This window comes from Hypanus sabinus, chromosome 28 (genome assembly GCF_030144855.1).
Source record: "Hypanus sabinus isolate sHypSab1 chromosome 28, sHypSab1.hap1, whole genome shotgun sequence".
NCBI classification, from domain to species: domain Eukaryota; kingdom Metazoa; phylum Chordata; class Chondrichthyes; order Myliobatiformes; family Dasyatidae; genus Hypanus; species Hypanus sabinus.
The window spans coordinates 30,226,231-30,250,378 of NC_082733.1; the positions used below are offsets into that span (position 1 = coordinate 30,226,231).

The 24,148-nt window shown below is 42.6% G+C and overlaps 1 protein-coding gene across 2 annotated transcripts in view; it reads right to left on the bottom strand.

Moving 5' to 3' along the window:
- Window positions 1–24,148, bottom strand: part of LOC132382542 (NT-3 growth factor receptor-like) — a 951,566-nt gene that overhangs the window by 14,629 nt on the left and 912,789 nt on the right. For both annotated transcript variants that reach the window (XM_059952849.1, XM_059952848.1), the window contains exon 15: window positions 14,017–14,257. In XM_059952849.1, coding sequence (XP_059808832.1) covers window positions 14,017–14,257 — 241 coding nt within the window. The remainder of the gene's footprint in view (window positions 1–14,016; window positions 14,258–24,148) is intronic.

Below are 24,148 nucleotides of genomic sequence, written 5' to 3' on the forward strand. Positions count from 1 at the left end.
GACACCAGTTGTGGTGTGTTGCATGGTTAAAGCCTGTGTTTCCCAGGGCCAGGGAAAGACTACCACTTAACAATCTAAAAAAAAATGCCAGGAGCACCAATCTTTCCACATTCATTTAAACATCTGCAAAAAGGCTCCCTATAGGGCACTTCACAGGGCAGCTCTAAAACTGGAGGCTGCTCAAAACTCACCCCATCTCTAGAGCATATGGAGAATGGTTTGAAAATACAAAACATCCAGTGAGCAGCAGTAGTGTGGGTGAAAACACTTTGTTAATGAAAGAGGTCAGAGGAGAATGGCCAGACTGGTCAGTAACTCAAATAACAATGCATTACAACAATGGTGGGCAAAAGAACATCAGTCCATGCAGGACGTCGAATCTTGACAATGATAAGATGGAGTGGCTGGTGGATTGGTGTGAGGGAAACCTAAGACTGAACATGGAGAAGTGAAAGGAAGTCACTGTGGACTTCAGGAGGATGTAGACCAGCCATCCCCCTCTGTGCATACTTCTGTAGAGAGAGTTAAGTGCACGAAATTCCTGTGAGCTCACATCATGGATGACCTCACCTGGTCCCTTAATATCCCCTTCCTGAACAAGAAGGCACAGCAGCCCCTCCACTTCCTAAGAAGACTGAGGCAAGCAAGGCTCCCCTCCACATCCCCCATCTCAACTGCATTTTACAGGAGCACCACTGGGAGCAAGATGCATCTCCTTTTGGTATGGGTGTAGTTGAATGTTGCACCAGAAGTCCCTGCAAAGGACTGGGAGAGGAACTGAGAGGATCACTGGGGTCTCCCTACCATTCACTGGGGACACTTATCAGGAGTACTGCATATGTAGGACCCATTACATATTGTTATGTCCATCTAGTACCCTCTTTGACTTTCTACCATCAGGCAAGAGATAATGATGCATAAAAGCAACAACAGTCAGGATGAGAACAGTTTTTTCTCTCAGAGCATTAGGGTTCGGATCTCTTGGCCACATCATATTCAAAGTGTCACTGGTTAACCTCTTCTGTACCTTCCAATATTTAAAATAAATGAACTTTAATTAGTTATTTTTGTGTGATTCATCTGTAGATTTTATCCATACCTTCATAAATTATTGCGTGTTATGAGTACTACTGTGCTTTAGAACTTGGTTTGAAGAAAAGTTATCTTGTATCTATATACAGTATATATATATGTGTGTGTGTGTGTGTGTGTGTTATATATACAGTATATATATGTTATATAGATATAACATATAACTTGGCACGTGGCCAAGTGGTTAAGATGTTGGTCTAGTGATCTGATGGTTGCTAGTTCAAGGCTTGGCTGAGGCTGTGTGTGTGTCCTTGAGCAAGGCACTTAACCACACATTGCTCTGCAACGACATCAGTGCCAAGCTGTATGGGTCCTAATGCCCTTCCCTTGGACAACATTGGTGGCATGGAGAGGGGAGACTTGCAGCTTGGGCAACTGCTGGTCTTCCACAAAAAAAAACCCTGCCCAGGCTTGCGCCCTGGAAACTTTCCAAGGTGCAAATCCATGGTCTATCGAGACAAACGGAGGCCTTCATATATGTTATATGCATGTACATACAATAAGCTTGACTTGACTTGTCTGAAAGTGGATAGGCTACAGCTGCTGAAGGCCACACTGGGCTCCACTCCTGTCCTAATAAAGTAGTAACTGAGTATAAGTTGTAGCTGACTGTTTCAAGCAAAAGGAAATGATACTGTTACAATATCATGTCAGTTATTTTGTGATTGATGTCCCATGTCTCCCCTTCCCCTCAGCTCACTCACTGTTCTTCCTCCTTTTGCCTTGCATTTACGTACTGAATGTGGCACTGTGCCTTAAAGGAAAACGCATACCTTCTGCACATAAAGAACCATGAATCTCTCTCCTACCTTCCTACATATCTCTCGCTTCACCTGTCCTGTCTCTCTCCATCTCCCAATGTGTCATTATAATAAATGGAACGACTATTATTAAGCTGCCTGCAGATGTTACTGTTTATGTAACTAAGCACTTGTTGGTTTAACACGTTCATTTGTTTGAAGGTTTATTCAGCTGTGTGTGTTGGAATCTATTACTTATGGTACCTGCCTTATGACTACTGCCATCTGCACGTTCTCCTAGCCTTTGCTCATATATTAATAAGCAATTTTTTTCCCTTGCAGTTCAGCAGATTTTGAAGCTGTTGCCTGCAGTGTGTACTTTGTGAAGCTCATGACAGCAGGCTGAACCTGAATAAGCTCTCCAGCAATATCACTGAGAGTTTTATCCACAGGTAGGATCAGTAAGTAAAACATTGAGCAAACATTTTCCTGGTGACTGGGCTGGGAATGGACCATCACATCATACCTCAAATGGAATGCAAACACTCTTGCCATAGCTACATACAGATTTCAAGAGATGGGAAGGATTATAGATTCAATCATCAATACTCAATCAGAGAGAGTATGAAATTTGAGATGAGGAAAGTTAAAAGAATGTTATCATTTATTGCTTTGGGAAGTGTGGGGATTTATGCTTCAGTTATAAGTGGCACTGAATTCACAATGAAGCTGCTTTCTCTTTGAGAAAAGTTGGCATCATCTTTACTCCTTGAGGCAGCTTCCAGAGGTTGGGTCAACTTATATTTGTAGGTCTGTCTTGTTTAACCCTTCCTAATAAGACAGCCCACAATCCTGATATGAGTCCAGTTTACACTCACTGATTTGCTTCCAATGCTTTTATGTCCTTCTTGAAATGAAACCAAAACTATACGCAGTCCTCCAGATGTGGAGTTATTACACTAATGCCCAGTGTGACTGAGATCAAGCTTTGAATCCAGTTTTGAATTCAATTCCCTTGGCAACAAACAAGACAATTCAATTATTTTCCTGAATTATGTGCTGTATCCACATCCTAGCTTTTTGCAAATCATGTACTAGGACACCCAGGTATCTCTGACTCTGAGAGTCTCTCAGCAGTGGGCAATTTAGAATTTTAGTAGGGTGGATACAGCGTGAGAGGGCTAGGTGTATTTATAAATGATGGAAGAGGAAGATTATATTTTTGGAAAAGAGTATGAGAGGTTGAAGATAAAAGCAGACAAAGACAGCAAAAAGCAGAAAAGAAAATCACAAGAGATTCTGCAGATGTTGGAATTATTGAGCAACACGCACAAAATGCTGGACAAAATCAGCAAGGCAGGGGAATAAAGAGTCGACGTTTTGGGCCAAGTCCTTTCATCAGGACAGGAAAGGAATGGAGCAGAAGCCAGGATAAGAAGGTGGGAGGAGAGGAAGGAGTACAATCTGGAAGATGGTAGGTGAGGCCAGGTGAGGGGCAAGGTCTTCCACCTATCCCATTCCAGTTTCTTCCTCCATCACCCCCACCCCCCATGTTCCACCCACTTTCCTTCTCCCCTGGTTTCACCTATCACCTGTCAGTTTGTCTTTTCAGTATTTTTCAGTCCTGATGAAGTGTTTTGGCCCAAAATGTTCATTCCCTCCATAGATTGCTGCCCAATTTGATGAGATCCTCCTGCATTTTTTTGCGTGTCGGTATCTAGAATTTCTATATCTACAGAATCGCTTGTATTTACAATTTCCTTCTCTGTGCATTGTTATCAACATTCTGGCTTCAATGCCCCTCGCTCCTTTCTTAAGGTGAAATGTCATATTAACATATTTTGTTGCACAGAGTAAAAGAAGGCACATTTTGCAGATGTACTGTCTGTTCTGAGAGGAACTGTCCACAGGAAGCCCTTCCAGCTTTCTATGCAGAGCAGGATGGTAATGCCCAGTGCCACAAAAAGCATGAGAAGGGATTGACTACCAGTTTCTCAAATGCAGAGGGTACGGCCCATGACTTTGTGGCACAATAGTACAACTAGAAGAGCTGCTATCTCACAGGTCCAGCAACCCAGGTTCAATACTGGCCTTGAGTGCTGTCTTTGTGGAGTTTGCTCATTCTTCCCTGTGATCCCATGGGTTTCCTCCTGGTGCACTGGTTTCCTCCCACAACCCAAAGATATGTGAAACCGTAGGATATAGGAGCAGAAGGCCATTCAGCTCATTGAGTCTGCTCCAATGTTCCACCGTGGCTGATTTATTATCCCTCTCAACCCCATTCTCCTGCCTTCTCCCCATAACCTATAACACCCTTACTAATCAAGAACCTATCAACTTCCACTTTAAATATACCTAATGACTTGGCCTCCACAGCTGCCCTTGGTAAAGAATTCCACAGATGCACCAGCCTATGGCTAAAGAAATTCCTCTTCATTTCTGTTTGAAAGGGATGTCCTTTTGTCTCATGTGTACAGTGGAACATAATGTGAAATGCATCATTTGCGGCAACGACCAGCACAGTGCGATGCAGCCTGTGTGTGTTGCTATGCTTGCAACCCACTAACTCTAATTTGCACATCATTGGAATGTGGAGGAAACTGGATCACTCGGAGGAAACCTACATGGTCACAGGGAGAATGTACAAACTCCTTCCAGTCAGTGGACAGAACTGACCACCATTCTTACAGTTGGTACAGTAATAGCCTTACTCTAACCACAAAGCAACGATGCTCTCCTGTATATTACCCCTGTGGTAGAATTGATGGGAATGTACAGTAACTTACAGGGAAAATTCATGACAGAACATGTGGATTACATCATGTGGGGTGTAGTGGACAGCGAGAAAAACTATAGACCTTGCTGTGGGAGCTGGACAAGCTGGCAAAATATGCTGAGATATGACAGATGGAATTTAATGCAGACAAATGTGAGGTGTTGCACTTCATGAGGGCAAACCAGGGCAGGACATCAAATTCTCCAACTTCCGGTAATTCCCTCCCTCTCCCTTCCCCCATCCCACCTTCACTCTGCCTCCTCCTCCAGCTGCCTATCACCTCTCTCATGATTCTGCCTTCTTCTACTACCCATAGTGCTTTCCCCTTACATCCCTTCTTCAGCTCTCCTGCCTATCCCCTCCCTGCTTCCCCTCCCCCACCCCTTGATCTTTCCTCTGATTGGTTTTTCACCTCGCACCTTCCACCCTCCCCCCACCTTCTTTATAGGGCCCCTGCCCCCTCCTTCTTCAGTCCTGATGAAGGGTCTCGGCCCGAAATATTGACTGCTCCTTTCAACGGATGCTGCGTGACCTGCTGAGTTCCTCCAGCTTGTTTGTACATCTTGATTTGACCACAGCATCTGCAGTGTACTTTGTGCTTACATGGTGAGTGGCAGGGCACTGAGGAGTGCAGTAGAAAAGAGCGATTTGGGATACAGATCCATAATTCCTAGAAAGTATAAGATAGAGTCGAATAAAAAGTGTTTGGCACATTGGCCTTCATAAATTGAAGTATTGAGTACAGGAGTTGGGATATTACGTGGAAGTTGTATAAGCTTTGGTGAGACCTGATCTGGAGCATTGTGTGCAGTTTTGGTCACCTAGCTACAGGAAAGATGTCAGTAAGTTTGAAAGAGTGCAGAGAAAATTTACAAGGATGTTGCCAGGAAATGAGGACCTGAGTTATAGGGAAAGGTTAGGACTTTATTCCGTGGAACATAGGAGGATGAAGGGAGATTTGATAAACGTTTACATAATTATGAGGGGTAGGGGTAAGGTAAATGCAAGCAGGCTTTTTCCATCAAAGTTGGGTAAGACTAGAACTAGAGGTTGTGGGCCTAGGGTGAAAAGTGAAATGTTTAAGGGGAACATGAGGGAAATTTCTTCACTTAGAAGGAGGCGAATGTGTGGAGTGAGCTGTCAGTGGAAGTGGTGGATACGGGTTTGATTTCAACATGGAAGAGAAATTTGGGTGGGTACGTGGATGGGAGGGGTTTGGAGAGCTATGGGCTAGGTGCAAGTCGATGGGAGCAGGTTAGGTATGGACCAGATGGTCCAAAGGGCCTGGTTCTGGGCTGTAGTGTTCTATCACTCTATGAATAGGATTGCCAGACAGACTTAAATGCAATCCCAATGGCTGAACAGCCTCCTGATGCGTCATGAAGAAATCTGGGCTTATGCAGCTTGTACGGAAAAGTTTTATGAGGCAACTTTAGGTGAAGTGGAACTGTGAGCTGATAGGCAACTGCATGCTCATTAACTTGAAAGAAATAACAAATAGGACAACAGTTGGAATGGACAATCAGATACAGATGGTTATGAGCGTGTGTAACAGAATGGATAGAGATCGTTTCCTGTGAGTGACTAAGAGATTCAATCAATACATAAATAAAAGGTTTAGCAGATTGCAAGAAAAGCTATAGTACTGTGCAAAAGTCTTAGGCACATATACCTATATAGCTTGGGTGTGTAAGACTTTTGCACAGTACTGTGGTGATTTTTTGTATTGGACTGTACTGCTGCAAAAAGAAACAAATTAATGTCATATGTGAGTGATGATAAACCTAATTCTGATATGGGTCTCTATTGTGGACTGAGAGTGGGAAGAGGGCAGGGAGAGGGGAATCACGGTCAGGAAAAGGGGAGGGAGTGGGAAGCACCAGGGAGACATTTTATAAAGATCAATAAACCAATTGTTTGGAATCAATTGACCTTGCCTGATGCCTCAGGGCTGGGTGTGTCTGCATCCACACCATCTACCACCCTTGCCACTCCTTCTCTGCCACCTGTTCCACATCCCTCCCGCCACTCCCCACTCCCAAAATCTTTTGCTCCTACCATATTTACAAACTTGCTCTCCACTCCATATATATATATATATATATATATATATATATATATATATATATGTGTGTGTGTGTGTGTGTGTGTGTGTGTGTGCGCGCGCCTAAGACTTTTGCACAGTACTGTATTTTAGAAAAAAAACTATGTTGGAAAGAACTTGTCAGAATTTTGTTATTAATGTGAACTGCGAACAAAGCACTACACATTGAGAGCAAATATCAGAGCAGAAATGATGGATCAAATAACCTGTTTCAATGTTGTAGTTTCACATAGCTGTGGAAAACAATTTTGTCAATCAGTCTGTGTAATGTACAAATGCAACCAATTGTACAAAAAAAATCGCTGATTCTGAATCTGGGTTGCGTGTAATAAATTTCAGTTTAATTAAAGTTACTCTTAATGAGTTTAGAAGGGAGGTCAACGTGTTCTCAATATGCACTCTTTGGTGAAAATGACTGGCTTGTATGTATCTCTTGCTGTTGATCAGCTGCATGGGAAAGGGAAGAGCAGTGTCATCCTGGGACTGGTAAGTGATATTGATGGGATTTGTGTTTCTGAATTGATAATCAACAGTGAGGCGATCTCAGGATTCAACTGAGCCATCTTTAATCTTTTCAAACATAACCCTCTCAAAGAGCACAGTTAACTGGATTATTGGCAGATTTCTAAGAAAATAGAATTAGGCACTTCATATGTTAAGAAGAAAATACATCAGGTCACAACAGTGGCCCTATTTGCTCTGTAACTGACTTCCTATCTGTCGCATCTCCATTGTCAGGGTAACCTGGACCATAAAGTGGGCAAGTTACCTGACAATTACCACTGGGAGTTTGATTAACAGAATATTCTCAGTTTCTAAATCTGGGCTGAATTCTGGATCACTCGGGGAAGAGCCACTGCACAACTCAAAGACCCTGTTTAAGGCTTTTTCACTGTAACACTGTGCTATTAAGGACTGTATTCCTTAAAACCATGAGATTATGAAACATAGAAACAGAATTAGGCTATCTGGCCCATCATGTCCAGTCCACCAATCCATCAAGGCTGTCTCTCTCAACATCATTTTTCTGCCATTTCCCTGTAACCCTTGACACACTTAATAACCAAGAACCTATCAACTTCCACTTTAAATATACCCAATGACTTGACCACCACAACCATCTATGGCAATGAGTTTCACAGATTCACTGGCTAAAGAAATTCCTCCTTCTAAAGGGACATCTTGTATTCTGAGGCTGTGCCCTCGGGTCCTAGGCTCCCTCACTATAAGCAGTATCCTCTCTATGTCCACTCTATCTAGCTCTTTCAATATTCAGTAGGTTTCATTGAAATCCCCTCGCATTCTTTAAGCTCCAGTGAGTACAAGCCCAGAGCCATTAAACGTCCCTCGTGCATTTAACTTTATTTAATTCTAATTTTGAGACACAGCACACCAACAGGCCCTTTTGGCCCAATGAGACTATGCTGCTCAATTGTGCCCATATGGCCAATTAGCCTACTATCCCAAACATTTTTTGGAATGCTAACCCTTTCATTCCCATGAATCTTCTTTTGACCCTCTCCTGGCTGCTCTCCAAAGCCAGCATATCCTTTCTTAGATAAGGCCCCAAATCCGCTCACAATACTCCAGGTGCGGTCTGACCAATGCCTTACAAAGCACAGCATTACATCTTTGCTTTTATAGTCTAGCCTTCTTGCCAATGGACTATTAGATGGAGCAGAAAAATGCTACAGAGATATTCCTATAGAAAAATGCCAGAATGTTGTAAGGATTTTCCAAAGTCTTAATGCTCACTGAATTAATTACTCAGCAGTGCCTGATTGTTAAGAATAACCAAGGAAATCAGCAGCTGGTGTGACTGCTTATAATCCTGGTCTCAAAGGGCCAATCTTTTGCTGAGTATCAATGCACCATGGAGTTTCAACATTTATCATGACACTTCTTATTACTTGAAGAATGAAATCCTGTTGAAACTGGGATCCCAAGATCCCAAGGAATTGGAAATATTCCTCAATATAGGACATATCCTCTCCACGCTCACTCTATCTAGTGTTTTCACCAGGGAGCTGGAAACATTTGTTGCTGCATTTGGTGTACAGCTACAGAGACAAGTCTTCATCCGCTGAAGATCAGGTTGCAATGCCTAATAAATCTAGAAGTAATTAAATCCACACGTGGCAATTTACAATTATGAAATGATCTGGGTCCCAGATACTAACACACACCCTCTAATTGAATTTACAGCAACGTGCAAGAGGCAATGCCAAGTATTTCCTGCAATTGATTTGTTGAAATGAATACATTTCTGCATGCATCAGTGAAACCAATATTAAATACTTCAGTAATGACTTCGATAATGACCTATCATTAAATTGTAGGAAAGCGCTTGTTAACAGTCACCACAGTGGTCTGATTTGCAGACATATCTGATTTTTGTTACTGAGGAACTGAACAGTAGCAGTTTTAATATTTAATTGAAAGAAATGGATGCATGTGGTTCAGTCCCCTTCTGACATGTGGAGTCTGCTCGGCAGTGGGCACTAGGCTTGTCCTCAGATACACAGTCTAACAAGGATCACCTGCATCAATCTCAATCATTGATCTCATAATGGGAAAGCTGTGATACTGTAAGTTAAAATTTTTTAAACAAACAACTTCCTGGAATTCTGAAATAAAACCAGAACATGTTGGAAATGCTCAGCAGGGTGGTTAGCATCTGTGGGGAAGAGAAAAAAAGTGTTTATCTTTCAAGTGTCAAGACACTTTTGTCAGAAGCTGAAATGGACTCAAATGCGCTTGGACCTGAAGTGTTAACTCTGTGGATAGTGCCTAAACTTTAAATATTTTCCGCATTTCCTGTTTTCAACTGAGGGGTGAAGCAGTGTTCAAGCTCACTCACTTTTGCTGGCTTCCCCAAGCGAGATTGCCAATTTAATGCCATTGCCATTGGTGTGCTGGACTGAGGTATAGTTTGAGCCATGGGTTGATATTCTTTCTCTGTGAAAATGCTCTACTGGATAAAGAATTTAGCTAGCTCCTACAACTGCTGCCTGAGACTGCCTGAAAATATTCACACTGCACTCTGTGGCCACTTTATTAGGTACAGATGGTACCTAATAAAATGGCCACTGACTGTATTTTTGTATGTTCGTGGTCTTCTGCTGCTGTAGCCCATCCACTACAAGGTTCAGTGATGCTGCACATCACTGGAGTACCGCATAGTTAATTGAGTTGCTGACACTTTCCTGTCAGATTGAATCACTCTGCCCATTCTTCTCTGACCTCTCTCACTAACAAGAAGCTTTTGTCCACAGAACAGCTGCTCATCAATGCTTTAATCTTTTGCACCCTACTCTGCAAACTCGAGAGACTTCTGTGCATGAAAATCCCAGGAGATCAGGAGTTTCCGAGATACTCAAACCACCCCATCTGGCACCAACAATCACTGCACGGTCGATGACACTTAGATCACATTTCTTCCGCATTCTGATGTTTGGTCTGAGCAACAACTGAACTTCTTGCCCATGTCTGCGTGTTTTTATGCTTTGAGTAGCTGCCACATGATAATTCTTTTTTACACTGAGTGGTAAATGTGTGGAACACCCTGTAAGGGGTTCTGGTAGATGCAGATACATTAATGGCATTTAAGGAGCTCTTAGATTGGCATGTGGATGGTACAAAATGGAGGGCTATGCCGGTTAGATAGATCTTAGAGCAGGTTAAAAGGTCAGCACAACATTGTAGACCGAAGGGCCCTCCTGTGCTGTAACATTCTCTGTTATAAGTTCTATTTTATATGTTCATTATTATATGTTCTTTATTCTATGTTTTTATTGTGAGGATGCTGCATGATCTAGTCACACGCTTCAAACATTATCTGTATTTAATATGAAGGGATTGGATTGGCCTGATCTGATACTCCTATGAAAATCATGCAGAACACAATATGGGGACAATGGAGTTAATCTGCCTTCCTCCTGGTCCACAGGCTCTTTCCACCTGAGCGGGAACACCGCCCATTCCACATGTATAAGATCTTTGAAAAGGGAATCCAGGAAGAGCTGCTTAACTTGTCATAGAGCAGGGACAACCTTGAGTAAGCTGTAGATTTGGTGCCTCACGGCTTCATTGCCATAGCTTAGATCCAGACTGTCTGCAAGGTTGTTTAAGATCCTCGCTGCAGTTGCTTGTGTTTCCCGTGTAAACTGGTCCAGAGATATGCAGGTTAGTAGGTGAAAAGGCCATAGAACAATTTCCTTAGTGTTCAGATGAACAACAGAACTGATGGGAGTTGATAAAGAATGCGGGGAAGATAGGTTACAGGAAAAATGAGTTGAGAAATAAGATTGGTCAGTGAGTGGCCTTCGACGGGCTGAAATGAACTCCTATGGCATTAAGAGATATGGAAGTACAAGGCCATGTGGTTTGAGTGGGTTGGATGATCAACTCCCAAGAAGTAGAAATGGAGAATTAATATTGGAAAATAACAGATTGGCTTTTATTCAGATTGTACCCCAGATGAAAGTATTTAGAGATTTTATAAGACTATAAAACATAGGAGCAGCCCATTGAATATTCTCTGACATTCCATCATGACTGATTTATTACTGCTCTCAACTCCATTCTCCTGCCATCTCCTCATATCCTTTAACACCCTTACTAATCAAGAACTATCAACCTCCACTATAAATATATCTACTGACTTGGTCTTCACAGCTATCTGTGGCAGTGACTTTCACAGACTCACCACCTTCTGGCTAAAGAAGTTCCTCATAATCTCTGTTCCAAAGGGGCGCCCATCTATTTTGAGGCTGTGCTCTTTGGTTGTACACTCTCCCACTATAGCAAACATCCTCTCCACATCCATGTATCCAAGCCTTTCAAAATTTTATTGGTTTCAATTAAATACCCATCCACCCCCATCATTCTTCTAAATTCCAGCAAATAGAGGTCCAGAGCCTTCAAATACTCCTTATATGATAGTCCTCTCATACCTGGGATCAGTCTTACAAACCTCCTCTGGACTCTCTCCAATGCCAGCACTAGAAGGTGATTTTGGGAATAGTGTCAGATTGAGTAGTGTCAAAATATGAGTTGCACTGTTGAACAAAGTTTGGTAATACTCCTTTCGGCTCAGCTGTGTCAGAAGCTAGAATTTGTTGCCTAGTCTTGTCTCCCACTCAGTGGGATGAGGTGCATCCTGCAGTCAGGATGGTTTAAGGAAAAATAAAGTGCTCATTGAATGAGGCCTTTTGAATAAGGAAAAGCCTAACACCTACCCTGAAATAAGCTGTACTAAATTTGAGATATTACCTGTTGGAAAGTAGAAGCATTGAGAGCTTTCTAAAGAGGGAAATGTGTGCAACTTACTTTGGAGAAATTTAATTTAAAATAAGATGCTGGGTTCCAAACCAAAGACAAATTTAGCGGACACAAGAAATTCTGCAGATGCTGGAAAACTTGAGCAACACACAAGATGCTGGAGATACTCATCAAGTCAGGCACAGTCTATGGAGGAGCACAGAATGGTTGATGGGAAGTAACGGTTCTTGAACCTGGGTGTCATGGGACTTGAGGCTTTTGTACTTTCTGCCAGATCATAGTTGTGAGAAGGTCCCTGATGGTTGTTGCCTTCTGGAGAAAGCCCCTTTAGATACTATCAGTGTGTGGGAAAGATGTACCAGTGATGTATTGGGCTGAAACCACCAGCCTCTGCAGATCTTTATGTGCCTCTGTATACAGTTTGCCATTCAACAACATACACAAGCAGTCAGGATACCTTTAACCATATAGGAGCAGGGGGATGTTGCTTAGGATAAACTATGTGGAAATTGGGTCTTGACCATAACAATAGCAGCCTTGTTAGGATGGTTAATGCAGGAGAAACACTGAAGGGTTGACTGTATTCAGAGAAGGGAAGCAGATCACATATCAGCCACAGACACAAATATTTCACTTCCCAATCTGATGTTGTTGCAGAAATGTAATTGAAGGGATTCAGATGTTGAGCTGCTGGAAAGATGGCCTTGGATTCCCAGTGTGATGGGGTAATTAAAGGTTTGATGTAAGGAGATAAGAAATGAAATGGTAGGAGAAATAGGCCAAATGACCCTTAAGCCTGTTCTGTCAGTGGATAAAAGTACAATTTTTCTGATCTTTGATCCTAACTCCATTTCATGCGCAATCCCTGTGGCTCTTGACTCCCAAAAATCTATCTCAGGTTCCACAATTTTTTTTGCTTCCAAGTTCCACTTGCTTCATCCTCTCTGCTTTGAGACTTTCCTACAAATTTCAAATTGCTGCACCAGGGTAACACCTGCTCTGTATTTTTATCTGTCTAGTGCTTAGGCTTCAAGTATGTCTCAATGAAATCCTTCCTATTCTTCTGAACTCCAGGAAAGAATAAAACCACAGGTTTTTATGCAGAGACAAAGATGGAAAGTGATTTGGAGATTGAAGTGGATAGTACATAAGAGTAGGCAAACATTCACAACATCCATTTAGTACAGGTGGCAGGAAGGGAAGTTAGATGGTCAGCATTTCAGCAGAAATAGAGCAGCAGTATGGTGGTTAGGGCATCACCTTACCGCACCAATTGAGGTTCAATTCCCGCCACTCCATCTGCAAGGAGTTTGTACATTCTCCCCTCGACAGTGCGGATTTCTTCTAGGCGCTCCAGTTTCCTCACATGTTTCAAAGATGTATGGGTTCAGATGAGTGAGTTGTGGGCATGCTACGTCGGCACAAGTGGTGGCACTTGCAGGCTGCCCCCAGCAGAATCCTTGGAATGTATTGGTCATGGATGCAAAGAATGCGTTTCAGTGCATATTTCAATGTTCTGATGTAGATGTGACAAATGAAGGTGATCTTAATATCAAGAGTGAAGGAGATTATGGTTACACAGAGAGCGTTAATGCAGGTTAGAGATAAGCTGTATACCTCCTAATGTCATGTGGCCAGTGATCTACATCCCCTGTAATAACTTAAAGTTAGTCTTAAGTTATTATTTAAGATGTAAGTTGTTACATCTAACATAATACTCAGAGGCTCATCAGGCACTTTCTCTCATGGTCAGTAAGAACTCTACTCTGTAGTGATCTGTGGTCAGTGAAATGCCTCCAACATAATAACCAGTGATCAGCGAAATACTTAACTGTTCATATGCAGTGGTGAACAAGGATGCTAGTTTGTAATGTTCTACAGTCAGTGAGGTAACTTCAATAACTAGCAGATGATAAGGCAATAAACATAATGCCCCGTGGTTAACAAGGTATCTACACTTTAATGTCCTGTGGTCAATGAGATACACGCACTGTGATGTTCTGTATTCAGTAAGTACCTACCCTGTAATAATCGGTACTGTAGACATCTCTTGACATTCCAAAATCTCCAATTTTGACCTGCACAGATCCTCCGACCAGGCAGTTGCGTGTGGCCAGGTCCCTGTGCACGAAGTGCTGTGAGGCCAGGTAAACCATGCCAGAAGCGATCTGGGTGGCAATGTTCAGCATCTGCGCGATGGTCAGCTCCCCTTTCATTCGTGGCTGTCCATCCACCAGGATCATCGCATCTGGACCCCGAGCCCTATGGAAGAGGACAGTCAGACGGATTGGTTAACCATTAAATGCCACCACTCCCACACGGGGGCTTGACCTCAAAGCACAGCCAGGGTAGGTCTGGTTCTTCCATGTTCAAGTCTCATCAGGTGTCTCCTGTGTTCACACACTCTGTGGCCATTATATTAGTTACACCTGTATACCTGCTCATTAATGCAAAAATCTAATCAGAAAATCACATGGCAGCAACTCAATGCACAAAAGCATGTGGAGATTATGCATATATGGTCAAGAATTTCAGTTGTTATTCATACCAAACATCAGATTGGGGAAGAAATGTGATCTAACTGACTTTGACCATAAAATGATTGTTGGTGCCAGATGGGGTGATCTGAGTATTTCAGAACCTGCTGATCCCCTGAGATTTTCACTTAAAACAGTCTCTAAGGTTTATAGAGAATGATGAAAGAAATAAAAAAAATCCACTGAATGTCATTTCTGTGGGTAAAAATGCCTTGTTAATGACAGAGGTCAGATGAGAATGGCTAGACTGCTTCAAACTGACAAAAGGCAACAGTAACTCAAACAACCATACATTACAACAGTGGTGTGCAGAAGAGCATCTCTGAATGTACCACACATGTAAGTGTGAAGTAGATGGGCTACAGCAACAGAAGACCACAAACATACACTCAGTGGGCGGTTTATTTAATACAGGAGATATTATTTATTGATTCATAAGATGTTAGTGGGTCTTTCTTTGTCTCTGTTTATTAGTTTGTGGGATGAGGAGAGCATCAGTAATGCTGGCGTTCATGCCGAATGCCGAACCTGCTAACACTTGTGTTGCAGTTCTGCAGTGACAAATAGACCAAACTAGGTAAGGAAGGCGGATTTATGTTTTTGGACAATTCACTGTTATCAAGGTGGTGCGGCTAGCAGATCGGCTGCCTCATGGTGCCGGAGATTTGGGTTGAATCCTGACCTCAGGTGTTGCTCGTGAAATCTTCTTCACACACATTGTCCTCACGACTGCATGGGTTTCCTCTGGGTGCTCCGATTTCCTCCCACATCCCAAAGTTGTTAGTTTTGGTAGGTCTATTGGCCGTAGTAAATTGTTTCTGGTGTAGTTGTAAGATAGGCTCTGGGGGGGGGGGGGGGGGGGACTGATGAAAAGAAGGAGAGAGAAACAAATGGGATTAATGTAGAATTACTGTAAATGGTCAGCCTGGACTAAATAGGTTGATGAGACTGTTTCTGTGATGCAACTCTCCATAATTCCAAGACAATATATTTGAATTCTGCAACTGGGATTTGAACTCACTTTTCAGGAGCAGAAGTCCAGAACTCTGGTTACTAGTCCAATAACTTAACCACTACACTACTGTATCCTCAGCTTTTATTAGCACAAATTCTGTAGATACTGGAAATCTTAAGCAACAATCACAAAATGCTGGAGGAACTCAGCAAGTCAGGCAGCACCTTTATTCCTGGCTTGGTAATGCTGGTATTCACTGCTCCTGAAGCTGTTAAAACTTGTGTTGGCAGCTCTGTAGTGACAAATAGACCAAACTAGGTAAGGGAGGTAGATTTTCTCTTTGATGGATATGCTATTCCTTGGAGGGAATAAACTGTCTACATTTTGTGCCAAGAACCTTCATCAGGACTGGAAAAGAAGGGGTCAGAAACCAGAGCGAGAAGATGGGTGGAGGAGGAAGAGTACATGCTGGCAGGTGATAGGTGAGACCAGGTGAAGGGGAAGATGGGTGGGTGGGGAAAGGGAGGGGATAGGTTGAAGGGGTAAAGGGCTGAAGAACAAGTCCAGCGCATCATTCTCCATAACTTCCACAATTTCTAACATAATGCTACTATTGTAGAGAACAGGGCAAACCCGAACGCAGGACACAGGCACAGAGATAGAGTTAGGATGCAGACACGGGCATGAGTGTTGAACGGCAAACAGGAGAGAGTGCAGGAAAGCAGGAACCAGGCAGAACTTATCTTGACACAGTATAGAAAAGGAAGCAGCAGACAAAGCTTTTCTTAGCACGGAGAGATGGAGTTGTAACCAGGTAAACCTTGGTGCTGAAGTAAAAGAAAACTATCTTTACATGGACAGACTGCGTCTCACAGGTACACATCGTAACTGGAATAGAACTTAGAAAACTTATCTTGACATGGAGAGACAGAGTTTCACAGGTAAATCTCAGTACTGAAGCAAAACTTAGAACACGCAATCCCAAGCTGCCAGGAAACGCTAATTACCACACTGGCAAAACCAACGATCTGGCAACTAGTGGGTGCAAAGATGTGGTTCTTATGCTGCAGATCTTGATGAAAACCAGGCCTGCTGCTATCAAAGGAAGTTAGGAGAAAATGGAGAATTAATGGTCGGAACTTTGACAGCTACCACTAAGCACATCTTTACCTCCACCTCCCCACCGTCTATTTTCTCTACGGATCACTCTCCTTGTTCCTCCAGCATTCATCAGTTTTTATTTACCTTCACCTTATTACCATCAAGCTGTTCGTGACGTGTTTAAAAATGGCAGGAATGGTCAAGCGATCCCAGAGTAGGTACAGCTTGAGTAAGATAGATTACATTCTAGCCATACACCGACTGAGTCCAGGTCCAGCACAGCTCAAGGACTAAGTGAACCTGTCTCCCCTTTCCTTCACAAAAATCCTCTTAACCCTCATTATAGAGTAACCCCCTACTTATCTTTATCCCTGCAAGGAATATCCTCTACTCATCTAAAGCTCCTGGCCTGTTTTCACCAGAAAAGCACAATCACAAGCAGTAGTACTGCAGTTGTCCTGTTCCGTCTATTTATACTATCCCTGGGGCTACTGGCACTGTTCCCTTTCCAGCAGCCCAGAGAAGGCTGGCTGCCTATTTGTTAACTTGTGTGTAATATTAGATTGATGGCTGGAATAAAAGGATACACTTTCAACAGTACAAATGCCAGCACAAACCCAGCTCGTGATCTGTGGTTAATGCACAAAGCAACTTGGCACTAATGTCAGCATTTTGTTTCACTTTCTGGTTTGAACGTGATGAGTGAAAAAAAACACTGCCTGTGGGAACGAAACTTCAACAGGAGATTGCGAGCGGAGAGCTCTGGAGTGCATGCAGAGATGAGGCTGAATTATCCCATTATCTTCGAAAACAAACAGATGAGTTCAAAAGGTTTTCCCATTCCTGGAGAAGATCTCTTTATGCAACCGTGTGAAAAATTAGAATCTGCATGGTAAATGCATCAAGGGAGTAGCCCATCAAAATGACTACCCAGGGGAATGAAAAAACAAAGCAATCAAGATCCTCGTGTGAGGGAATAAACATCCAATGTCATTGCTGTAAGGAATGAAACTCAAAAGGGAAAGAAGTTCACAAGCTGACCTCCTGAGGGTACAAAGTTATTAAAAGCAATGCCTAAAATGTAAACACCATTGTTTTCCATACTTTTGTAGTTCTGTGGCATTTCTTCAACTAAAACAATTGGAAAAATATGACAAACTCAATTCCTACATCCTCTGTCTGAGTTCAACTATCAGAATTACCTTCAAAATGTATTTCTCCATCTCTTTGCAATCCTGACTTAAAAGGCATTTGTCACGATCACAAAATGTGTTAAGAAGACCATGCGATCTATCAGTTTAACCCTGCGTTCTCTCGCCACTTTGTTTATTAAATGATTCAGGTCTAGATATGTGTGGCACCAAAGGAGGTGTAAGGCACTCCTACCCTCCACTGGACTGTATGTCACCCTTGGACTAAGCACCTGCTTAGTCCCAATCAGGGTCACATGGAGCCCTAGGAGCAGATGGTGGATGGTTGTTTGAGCAGCTGGTACATTTCACAATTCCTGGTTTTGCGACAACTGAAGCCAGGCAGACAGCTTCCGAAGTGTATTGGTCACCCGCCTTGAAAAGAAGAAGCCAATTGCAAAGCTCTAACCTTAGAAAAATTTTGCCAAAAACAATCATGGTCATAGACATGGCACATAATGATGATGATGATATGGTTGGTGATGGATGGGCCTAGACAGAATAACAGCTCAGCATGGATTAGATGGGCCAAAGGGCCTGTTTTGGTGCTGTAGCGAAGTATGACTCTATGACTCTGTCCTGTGGATTTTCTTCTATGCACTGTACTTCAAAGCCTGCTGGTACTGGTCTGTCAGCATGAAAAGGTCCTTTGAAGCCATCCTAGACATTACCCTCATAGGTTTGAACCCAGTTTTCCCTTGACTTACTTCCACTGCTGGTTTTGCACCATTCCCAATGAACATTTTCTATAAGAAAAAAAAAGATCTGCAGATGCTGGAAATCTGAAATAAAAATGAGAAGATGCTGGAAATGCTCAGCAGGTTAGATAGCATCTACAGAGAACAAAACAATTTAATATTTAGGTTTGATGACCCTACATCATAATCTTTTTGTTGTACCATTTATTATTTTAAATAACTTAAGAAATAGAAGCAGGAGTTTCCTTTCAGCCTCTCTAGCCTACTCTCTTAAACAATGTGGCTCAGTCAATTCCAGTTTATGTCCTATCATTATTGTGCTTGATTTCTCTATTAATACAATAAGATCTAGGAGCAGGTGTAGGCAATTTGGCTCATTGAGTTTGCTCTGTCATTTCACCGTGGCTGACTTATTATGCTTCTCTTCCTCATTCCCCAACCTTCTCCCTGTTAACTTTGACATCCTTGCTAATCAAGAACCTTTCGACCTCTGCTTTATATATACCCAATGATTTGGCTTCCACAGCAATGAATTCCACAGATTCACCATCCTCTGGCTAAAGAAGTCCCTCCTCATCTCTATTCTAAAAAGACGCCCCTCTATTCCGGGGCTGTCATACCCGGAAATGTAAAGATAAAGATCCAAAGGTGAGCTTTATTTGTCACATGTACATCAAAACATTGCAGCATGCAGTGAAATGTGGCATTTTGCATCAATGATCAACACAGTCTGAATTGTGCAAGTCTCACCAAGTTCCTGGTGCCAGCATAGCACATCCACAACTCACTAACCCAAACCTGTACATCTCTGGAATCAGGAGCACCCGGAGAAAAACCGCGCAGTCACGGGGGGACCGCACAAACTCCTTACAGACAGGGGGCGGGAATTGAACCCCGACTGGTGATCGTCAGTGTTGTAAAGCAACTTTGTTAATCCCTGTGCTGCCATGCAATCTGACCTTGGTGTCATGGCAATTAATGGCTGCACCTCCAGAGACCACTTGCATAGAGGATTTCAAAATGTTCTCTCTCTCTCTGTGTAAGGGGACTTCTTTTCATCTGCAATAAATGGCATTTCCCTTGTAATAAGACTGTGACAAGTCCGAGACTTCTCAACAAGTGGAATAAACTATTATCTGTCTCTCAATGAGATATTTATTTATTTTTTCAATGAGATCACCTTCCATTCTTCAAAACTTTGAAGCATAGAAGCTTATCAGAGATTGAAGAGACAGCAGAAGGTGGAATCTAAAGCAACACACAAGACACTGGAGGAACTCAGCAACTCAGGCAGTAGTTATGGAGAAGGAGAACGAGCAACTGACATTTTGGGTTGAGATCCTTCAGCTGGACTTGAACAGAGGTTTATCTTTCACAATGTCTCCTTCTACAACAGATTTGCTTTCTCGGGAACTGGCCTGGCCAACTTTCTCCCAATGGAAAAGTCAGTGTTAATTTGGTTCACATCTTCCGCAGGTTATGAATATTGAATGTATAAAGGAGCCATTCAAATGCAAGTGTTACTAGAAAACATAAATACTTAGAAGAGAGGGACTCCAGTTTCCAGCAAGTTCGGAGTGAACAATATATGAGCAATGGAAACAGGAATAGGTTGTATGACCCCCTCAAACCTGTGCTGGCATTCAATGAGATAATGGCTACACTCACTGTGTTCTCTTTCCAGTCCAATCCCCATGTTGCCTAGTGTTCCTTGTCTCTTTGCATGCAGTTTCCCCTGCTGTGCACCCAAAGTATTGACGTAATCATGAAGAAGGCATGCCAATAGCTGTACTTCATTGGGAGCTTGAGGAGGTTTGGCTCTTTTGCAAATTTCTATATATGTCTCATGGAGAACGTGTTGATTGGTTTGCATCACAGCCTGGTATGGAGAGGATCATAAGAGGCTGCAGAGTTTTGTGGACTCAGTCAACTCCATCATGGCAGAATCCTCAAGTTGAAGTTCAAGTCAAGTTCAAGTCACTTTTTATTGTCATTTCGACCATAACTGCTGGCACAGTACACAGTAAAAACAAGACGTTTTTCAGGGCCATTATGCTACAGAAACAAAACAAAAACTACACTGAACAATGTAAAAACAACACAGAAAAAAACTACACTAGACTACAGACCTACCCAGGACAACATAAAGTGCACAAAATGGTGCAGTCATTACAATAAATAATAAACAAGACAATAGGCACAGTAGAGGGCAGTAAGTTGGTGTCAGTCCAGACTCTGGGTATTGAGGAGTCTGATGGCTTGGGGGGAAAAAACTAGTCTGGTCATGAGAGCCTGAATGCTATGGTGCCTTTTGCCAGATGGCAGGAGGGAGAAGAGTTTGTAGGAGAGGTGTGTCAGGTCTTTCATAATGCTGTTTGCTTTGCAGGTACAGTGTGTAGTGTAAATGTCTGTAATGGCAGGAAGAGAGACCCCGATGATCTTCTCAGCTGACCTCACTATCTGCTGCGGGGTCTTGTGATCCGAGATGGTGCAGTCCACACCATCGAAGACATGTTCAAGTCAAAGGGCTTCAGGAAGGTGACATCCATGAATAACGACCTTCACCATCTATGACTTGTCCTCTTCTCTTTACTTTCAATGGGGAAGAGCACAGGAGTTTGAAGACCCACACTCAGAAACAGCTTCTACCGCTGTGCCATCAGATTTTTGAACAGTCCATGAATCTATTCACAAAGAAGAGAAAATCTGCAGATGCTGGAAATCCTGGCAACACACATAAAATGCTGGAGGAACGCAGCAGGCCAGGCAGCATCTATGGTAAAAAGTACAACTGACATTTTGGGCCAAGACCCTTCGGCAGGACTGGAGAAAAAAAGCTGGATCTATTCCTTCTAATTTGCATTTACTTTTATTTTTGTAGTGTTTATAGTAATTTTATGTTTTGCGCTGTACTGCATCCACAGAGTTACACATTTCTTGTAATTTAAATCAGTGATAATAAATCTGATTCTGACTCGGACCTCCTTCGTGTTGACAGTTGCTTTGGAGGACAAAATCTGTCATATCTTTGAAGCCCTCATGGATTCTAAAGAATCTCATTCTTTGGCAACCCACTCATCTTCTGCTAATATCTGACAGAAGGAAATGAAAGAAGGATAAAGTAGGGGATGGTTGACAAGAATCAGATCCATTAATATTTAAAGCTTGGATGTTTATGAATGAACCACATCCAAAGATGGGGCATTTCATATTTTTTGGCTGCAGGAACTGACACATAGTGACTGGGAGCAGGCAGCCTGAATCTCACTTTTCACCAAAAGCCCAATCCACTCTCCCACGCACAAACAGCAGCAAAAGATTCAACCCTCCCCCTTGCCACTCACTCCACCTGCCTTAGCAAAAGCATCAGACCCCCCCCCCCCACTACCCACCATGCAAGGAACAGCAAAGCCCTCGAGGTGAGCATACTCTAGACTCCCTCAAAGAAAAACACTGTTCAGCCCAGCACTGCAAAATCCACAGGCTCACTCTTGCACTAACAAGGGAGAGAGAGGTATCACTCCTGCCACAGTGAGAGGGAGACCCGAAGCTCGCAGTTACCTAGTTACAGTCTGCAGTGTCGCTTATTTTGACAGCAGTGTACACTGCTGTCTTGATGTTCTGATCGCCCGCGATGCTTCAGTCAACAACACCGGCTGTTGCTCAATATTTACTTGTTTCAACCGAGAGATGTACAATTTGACCCAAAGTCTTGGGATTGCAACAAGGATGGAAGATTACAAATAGTTATGTTGCCAAGAGCTTCACTATATTTCTCCTCTTCCAGCATCATTGAAAGAAGCAACATCCCTTCTCTGGGACAAACTACTTGTAAACAAAAGCCCAGAAATTCCATCAAGTAGTGCATGTTTTTTCTTATTGAGCTGAAGTGGAAAAGCAATCACACTTTTCGAGCACAAGTTGTGCATAATGAAGTGTAGGATTGTGTAATTTTGCAATGGGAATGCTGGGCAGTGACATCAGTCACTGCAACTGTGCAACTCGGAAACAGCATGGAATGTGGCCATGAAAACAGGTCTTAATGGAAGGAAATTACCTATTCAAATGCTTTTTGTACGGGCAAGTCACACCTGGACTTGCGTGTGGTTGTATGGACATTGACTGATTCAAAGTATGTCATCGTAAATCTCTTTGCCCCTTTATTAAGGATAGAAGGAGCCTGTAGCATGTTGAATTGGTTGGGTGAAAGATTCATTTTTCTGAACAGTAGATCATGGTCTTTCTTGGGGGCTTTGCTATTGCTTGCTTGGTGGGTGGTAGATGCTGGTGTATTTTTGTCGAAATAAGCAGGGGGAGGGGAGAGCTGACGCTTTGCTGTTGTTTGTGTGTGGAAGGGAAGAGAAGGGGACTTTGGGCTTCTAATATTTTTACTGGCATTCATTCTTTGGGGTACTCTTCCGTATTTGTGGATGTCTGTGAAGACCAAGAATTTCAGGTTGAATATTGTATACATTCTCAGATATTAAATGGAATTAGTGAAATATTGAAGTTCAAAGTTTTAAGTAAATTTACTATCAAGGTGCGTCCACTCAGTGGCCACCTTATTAGGTATCTCCTGTACCTAATAAAGTGGCCACTTAGTGTATTCTTGTGGTTTTCTGCTGCTGCAGCCCATCCACTTCAAAGTTCAATGAGCTGTGTGTTCAGAAATGCTCTTCTGCACACCACTGTTGTAACATGTGGTAATATGGATTATTGTCGCCTTCCTGCCAGCTCGAACCAGTCTGGCCATTCTTCTCTGACCTCTCTCATTAACAAGGCATTTTCACCCACAGAACTACTGCTCACCGGATGATTCTTTTTGAATTTTTTTGCACCAATTCTCTAAACTCTGGAGACTGTTGTGTGTGAAAATCATAAGCAATCAGTAGTTTCTGAGATACTCATACAACCCCATCTGGCACCAACAACCATTCCATGGTCAAATTCACTTAGATGACATGTCTGCCCCATTCTGATGTCTGATCTGAACAACTGTCAAGTCACTTTTTATTGTCATTTTGACCATAACTGCTGGTACAGTACACAGTAAAAATGAGACAATGTTTTTCAGGACCATGGTGCTACAAGAAACAGTACAAAAACTACACTGAACTATGTAAAAACAACACAAAAAAGAACTACACTAGACTACAGACCTACCCAGGACTGCATAAAGTGCACAAAACAGTGCAGGCATTACCATAAATAATAAACAATAACCAATAGGCAATAGACAATAGGTGCAGAAGTAGACCATTCGGCCCTTCGAGCCTGCACTGCCATTTTGAGATCATGGCTGATCATCTACTATCAATACCTGGTTCCTGCTTTGTCCCCATATCCCTTGATTCCCCTATCTATAAGATACCTATCTAGCTCCTTCTTGAAAGCATCCAGAGAATTGGCCTCCACTGCCTTTTGAGGCAGTGCATTCCAGACCCTCACAACTCTCTGGGAGAATAAGTTTTTCCTTAACTCTGTCCTAAATGACCTATCCCTTATTCTCAAACCATTGCCTCTGATATTGGACTCTCCCAGCATCTGGAACATATTTCCTGCTTCTATCTTGTCCAATCCCTTAATAATCTTATATGTTGCAATCAGATCCCCTCTCAATCTCCTTAATTCCAGCGTGTACAAGCCCAGTCTCTCTAACCTCTCTGCGTAAA